Below are 9,191 nucleotides of genomic sequence, written 5' to 3' on the forward strand. Positions count from 1 at the left end.
CATCTCCAGAGACTCCATTAGTTAGCAATATTCAGAAGGGGACATGTTTTCATGGAACAGAAATCTGTTGGAACTTATTTTCCTGAGAGATAATAAGAACTGCCGATGCTCGAGTCAGAGATAACACAGTATGGAGCTGGAGGAACACAGCAGGCCAGGCAGCATCAGAGAAGCAGGAAAGGTGACGTTTTGGGTTGGGACCCTTCTTCAGAAATGGGCTTTTTTCTTCCTGTTTTTTACCCGGTATGTTGGAGTCACTGGCAAGCCAACATTTGTTGCCCATTCCAAATTGCCTTTGAACTGATTGGCTCTCAATCCCAAACCATTTTAGGGGGCAGTTAAGAATTCCCCACACTGCTGTGAGTAACATGTAGGCCCAATGAAGTAAGGATGGCACATTTCCCTTCCCTGCAAGCCATTAGTGAAGTAGATGATTATTTACAACAGTGGTCACCATTAGACTAGCTTTTAATTCCAGATTTTATTCAATTCAATTGATTTGCCATGGTAAATTTCAAATCTACGCTCTCACAACGTTAGCATGAGGCTCTAGATTGCTAAAATTAAATAAAGAACTGCAATTGGGGAAATCTGAAACAAAAACAGAAATTGCTGCAGAAACTCAATGGGTCTGGTAGCATCTGTGGGAGAAAGCAGAGTTAATATTTCAAGTCTAGTGACTCTTCTTTAGAACAGAACAGAAGAAGGGTAGCTGAACTCAAAACATTAGCAGGCCTACTGAGTTTCTCCAACAATTTCTATTTTTGCACTGATTACTTGTCTAGTGGCATTACCACTATGCTGTTGCCTTTCCACAAGTATAATATATTTATGCCTCCTTTTGAGCTACATTCTTTTCAATAATCTAGTGAAAAAAGTCAGTGAGTTATAGCTACATATTCTGTTTTTAAGGTTTACATGTCTTATTCATTTTCACTTCTTTGGAATTTTAACTTCAAAATTCAAAATTACAATGCTGTAATAATTTATATCTCCTTAACTCAAACTTGTTTGAAGTTGTCATCTGTACAGTCTTGTCTACCTCTTTAGGCTAAAAGTCTCATTTAGAACCTGAGAATTAAAAGTAATGCCTGATCTAATAAATTCATTTTAACTGAGCATTCATCAGAAAAGCCCTACATTTCTAAAGCAATTAATACAATGGTTATTCATTTCTGAGACTGAACGCAATGCACAATGATGTAAAAGCATGAAAATAATGTCAGTCTTACCTTAAGGGTAGAATAACTTCATTTAAAATGATTTGTCATATAAGACTGCAAGTTATACTGTAAGATATTGAACTTTGAATGTTTAAGGTGTTTGTACGAAATTCCTCATGGATAAATGCTGTTAGTGGGTAGGAGAAAGTGACCTTCATGTGGTCCTTCTGATAAAGTACATTTTCCAATCTGAAAATCTGCAAACCAATGTTGGAACAAAGGTGACTAAAACTTGGGTACTGGGCTCCAGGTCCAAACACTTAATAACCTACCAGAAAATGAATTCCCTCAAACACAACAAAGGCAAAAAACACAACTTACAACAAGATAATAGTGGCTTAACATTGAAGTCTATACCAACAAAGTGTGAGCTACAAGCAAACTTTCTGGCAGGAATGTGAACGTAGTTGCTGTGCAAGAAACCCATGCACTCCAGCCATCAAGCTCACAATCCTGCCTACCAAGTCATTCCAAGTACAGATATCAATACAAACAGCTTAGCTATCCACATCAAGGAACAAAAAACACTGAAGGTGTAAAATCAAATGATTGCTACTCCATCAAAGGAGTAAGCTGACCATCACAAATGCCTGCAAGCCACTAAATGATCAGTGGCCCCAAATCTTAAAACAGTCTGTAACACTTCCAACCAATAACATTGATGATTTCAACAACTAGAATCATGTAAGTGGCTACTGCAACAAAACCATCTTGGGAGAATAACTGTCAGACTGGGCCTCTGTGCAGGACTGATAGAGAATTGCTTCTAATACACGACTAACCAGACTGCAGCTGCCAGATTTCGAGGTAAAGAGAACTTTTTATTCGTGATATTGCGGACAGTCAACGCTAACAAAGGTTAGATACCAAAGACTCTGCAGCAATGCAGAGTTACAGGATGTTTATAGAAAGAGACAAACAAGTCAGTGTGACAGATAACAGTGATCTCATAGCCCAAAGCTTAACTTTCTCCAGAAATCTCATCATCTTCCTGAGCTGAAGGCTTTATTCTTCTGTTAATGTTTAGCTAACATGCACTTATTTTACTGTCTAGGGCAAAAATGTGATTAGGTTTTACTAACATAGCAGTTACTAAGAACTAGGGGGAGTTTGAACACTCTGGGTTGATACTTCCTTTTAATGTTCTGACTGTCAAGTGGTCTTTTTGCCTTTTTGACACTGACTTTTCTCGAACCTCCTACAAAATGCTAATTTCTTCCACAAGGACTAAAGCTTACACACAGAACAAAGCGGCTTGGTGTATTCCATTCAGGCGGGTGGAAGAAGGGATACTTGCATTATCCTTGTTCTATGACCCATCTAAGCAATGACCAACCACTGACAAATGTTGATGATCTTCCCCAACTTCCAACATTGCCAATTCTCACACCTAATGGTCTCTAACAACAATCCATAAACTCAATGCTAAAACCATGTTGGAATTTGCAGAAGGGTAACTGGAATGCCTACAACAGATATTTGACAACTACTATTAACCGATCTCACCCCTCCCCAAAAAACTGTTTTACTTAGCTCCTCAAACTAGCAACCATTAACTTTGTTCCCTGGGACTTCAGAAAAACTTTCATCCACTGTTGGATACTGGAAAGTGAATGACCCTGGAAGAATACAGGGAAAATGGGGACCTTCATGTGGCAATAGAACTTGTTGAGTAAACCTTGACAAAGGTTGCCTTATAAGATGGTGATAACAACAGAAAAGATTGAGGTTATCCATTCAAGACAAAAAGCGTGAAAGTTGCTACACTGTCTGAGTAGTTGAGCAACAATGACACCAGTGGTCCTGAATCAACTCTGATGTCATCGCTTCACAGTTCCTACTAATCTCCAAGGTACCAGCCAAGAGGAAAGATAAGCAGAAGGTAAAACAGCCCTGTTCAGTCACTCAACATGATTCCAGAACAGAAAGACTTTGCAAGCCTTTATACATAAGAGAATGGTTAGCACTCTGATGGCAACCAAGCCAGGAAAAGCAGCGAGAGTTGATTGGAGTTGTCCTGAGTTCTTGTAAAACATCAGATCACATGGAAGGAAGTATCTAGCAAAGCTGTTTACCAACACCCATAGCTCAAGCACCATTCCAATCATCTGGTGTCAATCCAAGCTTGTGGCCATTGCAAAGCCAAGGAAGCCACTCAATGATCCATGCAACTGCTTCTCTATTGTTCACCTTATCCAAAACATGTAAAGTTTTGGAGTGCCCCCTGTTAAACAGAGTCAAAATCAGGAAGCAACATTGTTCCTGACATGTCAACTAGGTTTCTTGTTAACCTGTGACTGCTGAAAAACTTCAGGTCACTGTGAAAATACCCATGTTTTCTTGAAGCCCACTTCATAAAATACAGACTTTGATCAGACACCACCAAAACTTTATGTCTAGTTCTGTGGCCAACCAGTTACTGCCTGTTCAACTTTTTGTCATATATTAATGCAAGCTAAAGACAATGGTAAATCTCATATGGAAATTAAAGCAAAGAATTGCAGATGCTGAAGATTTGGAACATACAACTGAAATTGCTGGAGAAACTTGGCAAGTCTGCCAGCACCTGTGGAGAGAAAACAGCCACCGTTTTGGATCCAGTGACCCTTCTTCAGGACTGTTCTAAAAGGGGGTCACTAGACTTTAAACATTGATTTTGTTTTCTCTGCACAGATACTGCCAGATCTGCCAAGTTTCTCCAGCAATTTCTGTTTTTTTTTGTGACTCACACATAAACTGTTGGCTACCAGCTGGGGCAGCAGGGTCAATATACTACACACTGCTTTACTTGTCCTGGGCTACTCAACAGCAGAGCACTGATGTTCAACTTCATTCAGGAACCACCACAAAAAATATGCTGGATGTCAACCTTTAACAGGACTTGTGGATTATTTTTGAAATGTTAGACCTACACAGCTTGAGTTGTTTCCTGTGCCATCACATTTTAAACCTCCTTATATCCTCCTCAAAGAACACCACCAGTTGATAGTCAATGAAGCTTTTCCATTGACACAGTACTGTTAAAAAGAAACACCATCAGAAATCCCATTAACCCTAATGAACATACTCCATACCCTATAAACCAACAGCAGCCACAACTCTCAATGGTGCACCTCCTGATTGACTTCAGAGATCACCAATGGCATCCTGATAACTGACCCATGTGGTAACGTCCCAGGTTTCAACTTCCCACAGATCATTAGAACAATGTTCAACTGCTTGAAAGTGGACCAGGGAAGATGTGGCATTCTGCACAAGTAGAACATAGGAACAGCTCAAATTGTTATCATTGCCATCCAGAACAGCTATATATTGGGCTTCTGCCTGGAGAGATCCATTGCTGGTGACATCATCAACATGCAGTCTGTCAGCAGAAACCTGTTAAATAGATTGTTAAACTCGACATTGTAATTGCTTTCCATGCCATATGAATGAGAAGTGCTTTCATAGGCGGACAGATTGTTTTGATATGAATTTTTTAAGCATTAGTATCACAATATAATTTTTAGGTTGCAATGTTGTTTATATTATCAAGTAGTTTGATTGGTTTGATTACAGCATAATTTTCATTTTTATTTTATTTTCAAAATTGGATTGTATGTTGCTGTGAAAATTAAACTAATCAGAGTAACCTTATCATGGCTAGATAAATATTTATTTCACAAATATCATGTGCCAGTTTTCTCTAAGCCTTGCCGTATCATGCCATATGCTGCAATTGCTATTGTCTATTATTCAAGTTGTTCATTAGCACAAAAATCTCACTAACTTGATTGTTCTCTCTGTGAAGCTTAATGTGGGGAAAAAAAAATCCAATAATTCTGCCTATGACTTTAGTTACATTAGAATTGCTGCTGATGTCTTGAATGCTTCTTCCTAACTGGTTAGGAAAGAAGAGGGGGAATCTACAGTTGAAATTGCATTGCTTTATCCCCCTGTTCCAAATCCCATCTATGCCATTGTACCTCCCCTACACCCAAATCTACTTAATTTCTTGCTTGCCTCAAAATCCTATTTTGTTTTGCTGCATATTCAGTTTCCATGGATGGAGATGTAATGCTGTCATAATTTGTAAAATTAGTAGCAATGTAAAATGAGATAGAATACATTTTTCACTACCTTTTAGTATACACATATGAATAAAACTATATTAAATCAAACTGTTTAAAAATCATTATATCTAAATAAATGTTACGGTCTGTAAAAACTTCGTATTTGGATGTGATAATCTTTGTGGCAGAAGATTGTTCCATTTGGTAGATGTATTAAACAAGAAAACATTTTGTATCAAAAATATATTTTATTTTGAACTAGAAAAGTGCAAACATTCAACTTTTGGTCACACTTCTCAATGTTATAATAACTGTTCAAAAATAAAAAAAAAAAAATCAAAGAACAGTCATTTTGTCAAGTCTATAACTACAGTACTTAAGCAATAAACACATAAGGCACATACACTTAAATTAACTTAGATGACTGTACACATATGTACATTATTTACAATGATATTACAGCTAACAGTGTACAAGCAATGCAGTTTCAAAATCTTGGCTGAGTGCTCTGACATTTCAATTTCTCATTTGATAACTGATCATAAAACTCAACATGTCAATACTTCCTCTGTATTATGCAGTAACCTTTGAATAGGATATGGAAAATCTTTCCAGTTAAGAGGTCTTAGGTCCATTACATAGTTTATGCCATATCACCTATCATTTTCCTGTAGTACAATGACTGAAAGACATCATTATCCATGGGGCAGTTATAGTGGCAGGCACAAGTCTTGATGAACATCATCTTCTTTTTCATCAGTTGGCCATCAGGACATTTGAACTCGACAGACAGTGTAGCGGTTCTGTGAGGGGTGCAGCATCGTCCATCTGTGCAAACACCACAGAATTTGGCTTTGTAAGACTTCACACTGGTACAGCCAGAGAATTCAAACTTGGTAGGTCTGTAAACCTTTGGAGTGCGGATACATCTTTTGCCTTTCTATCGGGTGAATAACAGAAGACAAAATTAACAAAAATTATTCAATACAAAGATAAATTAAAATATATCTTGAGGCTAGTTTAAGATCAACTGATCTGGGAAAAGTAATTTTTTACCTTAATGGTGTCTTTCATGTCCATTTCACAGGGCCTGACCATACAAAGTCTGGTCTGTTTCTCCAGTCTGCACTCTCTGTTGTCATTAGTTACTCGGCTGGAGATGCCCATTCCACAGGTCTTTGAGCAGGCACTCCATTCAGTGGTCTGTACAAGACAGTTTGCACGGAGCATGGAGGGGTCAGGACCATAGGTGGCTTCTTCTCTGTAAGCTGCAGCAAATAAAAAAAAATTGCATCTATCAACTTTCTTGGTAACAACAGATAAATAAATGAGTTCCATTAGACAAAGTTAAATGCTTTAAAGATGGTAAAAAAAAAGCCATAAAATTTAACAATGATTACATTACTACAGCATATATAACATAGTGCTGAGTTAACAGCAACATATAATTTTTTTCTTTCCTAGTTTTTTTTAAAAATTTGATCTGGTGATTGCAAAATACGTCCTTGTGTCTGCTAGTGTTTACTCAAACATTAACTCTTTGGAGTTGATTGCTTTAATGACTAAATAAGCACCTTACCTGCTAATGCAGGTCCAACCATGGTGTGCTGTCTGGGTTGCTCACAGATCCATTCCTCACAACATTTGCCAGGCACTTTAATCTTCTTAGGCATGGGACAATCTGGGCTAGCCAAGCGGATCGACACACTGCAGACAGGGACACAGCCGATGGAGCCATCCAGACAGGTGCACTTATACTTGCATCCACTCTGAAAGGTCTCACCACTTCTGTACTCAACACCGTCAAACAGGCAAGGAGCCCCTTCTTTAGCTGCAAGGGACCACATAAAGAAATCGCTGTTAACAATTTAGTACGACTGAAAGCATTTTAGATGACAGTAAACACTATGATAAGCAGTGCAATTTCACTACAAGTACGATTCTAAAACAGTTTCAACAGCATTGCCTCAACTATTCAGCCGTATTGAAGGCAATATATAAATTATTTGCCAACGGTATTTCCAAACTAATAAAACATCAAAGGGCAGGAGCTACCAAGCTAAACATGCAGACAGTTCCACTGAAAACTGCTTACACCCAGTCCAGCTTGATATTTATTAACTTGAATAAAAGAAAACCCTCAGCAGATTAAGGGGTAGGCTGCCTCCCTTGTTGGTTGTCTCCAGCACTTTCGGTGTTTATGTTTGCACCCGCAGCATTTTGCTTTTCTCTAAAGCTCCACAACCAGGCTGTGATAATGTCTGATGTGAGTACAGAGCTGACGGTCCTCACCTGCACAGACTCCGACTGTGGCGTACGTGGCGGAGCCGAACTCGCAGAACAGGCCCTTGTGGGGATCGCAAGGCTGGCGGCGAGAGCACACCTCGCCCGCTTGCTTAGCGCAAACACTGCAGCAGCCGCAGCCGTCAGTGACCAGGGAGACTCCGGGAGGGCAGCGCGGTGGCTGCTCGGGACACTGACAGGGAACTCGGCATTCATCACCAGCAGAGACCTGCAAAAAAAAATACACAGCACTGCATTTACAACCGTCTCCTGCAGAAGGCGCAGATCACAGACAGTATCGAATGAATGAGACAACTATTCAGGAACATAAACTGCTCTGTAACATTTAAGGATTATAGTTGCTTGCCCATCAGGTTGCTGCAAAATGCAGTCACTAAAACTTACCATGTAAGCCAGTCCCAGAAGCAGCAATAATGCAGACTTCAATCCAGCAAACATTTTCACTCAACTTTTCAGTTGGACTTCCTCAAATGTTTCTGTTCTTCTTGCAAGTTGTCGGATCGAGTCGACTTGTTGAGATTTGCTCCTGTTTCTCTCTCTCTCTCTCTCGAGCACTTAGTGTAGAACGGCTGAAGCGTGCGCTTTTTATTGCCGACCAGGCGAGCTGACGCACACAAAGGGGCCGCCTGCCAGCAGCCTCGCCTCTGGGTCAACAGCAGCATTCCTGGGCAGGCCGCCAGTTCCTGCCTCACACCGGATTGGATGTGACCTCTTGACACAGCGCATACCTCCAGCCTAGCAAACAAGCACATTTCAAAATAAGAGGGCTGTGCAAACACTGGAGTGACGCGAGCTTTGAACAATGCTAAGGGAGGACGAGCGGCTAAAATACCATTACAAAGTGAAAACATTCCCCTAACACAGTGCATTGCACGCGTTTTGTCTGTAACGCGGCAGAGTCGTAACACGAGTCCATATAAGTAAATGTGCTGTAAATTCTCATCGGTTGTGTTTTTTTTTATCAGAGAATTATTTCATTACAACTGATGTACATATATATAAAAGCAAAGTTAGGTAGGTACAATGTGTTCGAATTGGCAAGATTGGTATGAGTGCCAAAAAGTTGTTATGTCTACTGAGTTTCCAAGATCTCAATGGAGTTAAGACGGACGTGTTGGAATGTTGTACTTTTGATTATTTTTATTTCCCACTGCCCGATCAGATATTAGACAAGTTTCAGACGGCCAGGATTGCAGGAAAGTGGCTAGACGATATATGTGTGCACAGGAAACGCACCTTTCCCCCTATAGGTCGTGATCCTAGACATGACTTGTGAGATCCAGTTGAGTACTGGCAGCTGCTTTCGGAAATAAGAAAAACCCTGACGGCTTGCAACCGCAAGAACGCGTCGAGGGAATGTGAAAATCAGTCAGTCTGAGCGGAGGAAGCATAGCCATCTATCTCAAATGTGTGGGTCTAGCTCCGTGCTGCAGAAATAAAAAAGCGGCGAAGCAATCGTTTCAGAGCACGGTTGTGAAACCTAAAATATACATCATTCAAATAAAATATGTGAATTTCAATACGTACGAAAGACACAGAGGAAGATCCAGTTCTACAATTTAAACATTTATTCCTTTTATTAGATAACACTGCAGATATTTGTCTTTACCTC

General features: G+C 39.8%; 1 protein-coding gene across 1 annotated transcript; it reads right to left on the reverse strand.

Moving 5' to 3' along the window:
* Nucleotides 1-5,503: 5,503 nt before the first annotated feature.
* ccn2a (cellular communication network factor 2a) lies at nt 5,504-8,219 on the reverse strand. Its single transcript, XM_020526455.2, has 5 exons — nt 7,964-8,219; nt 7,568-7,787; nt 6,855-7,106; nt 6,332-6,543; nt 5,504-6,215 (listed from the first exon to the last, which is right to left on the reverse strand). Exons 1-5 carry the CDS (start codon nt 8,015-8,017, stop codon nt 5,919-5,921), a joined length of 1,035 nt encoding a protein of 344 aa, XP_020382044.2. The 5' UTR covers nt 8,018-8,219; the 3' UTR covers nt 5,504-5,918.
* Between the last annotated feature and the right edge of the window lie 972 nt (nt 8,220-9,191).

This window comes from Rhincodon typus, unplaced genomic scaffold (genome assembly GCF_021869965.1).
Source record: "Rhincodon typus isolate 14 unplaced genomic scaffold, sRhiTyp1.1 hic_rhity00000274, whole genome shotgun sequence".
Taxonomy (NCBI): Eukaryota; Metazoa; Chordata; class Chondrichthyes; order Orectolobiformes; family Rhincodontidae; genus Rhincodon; species Rhincodon typus.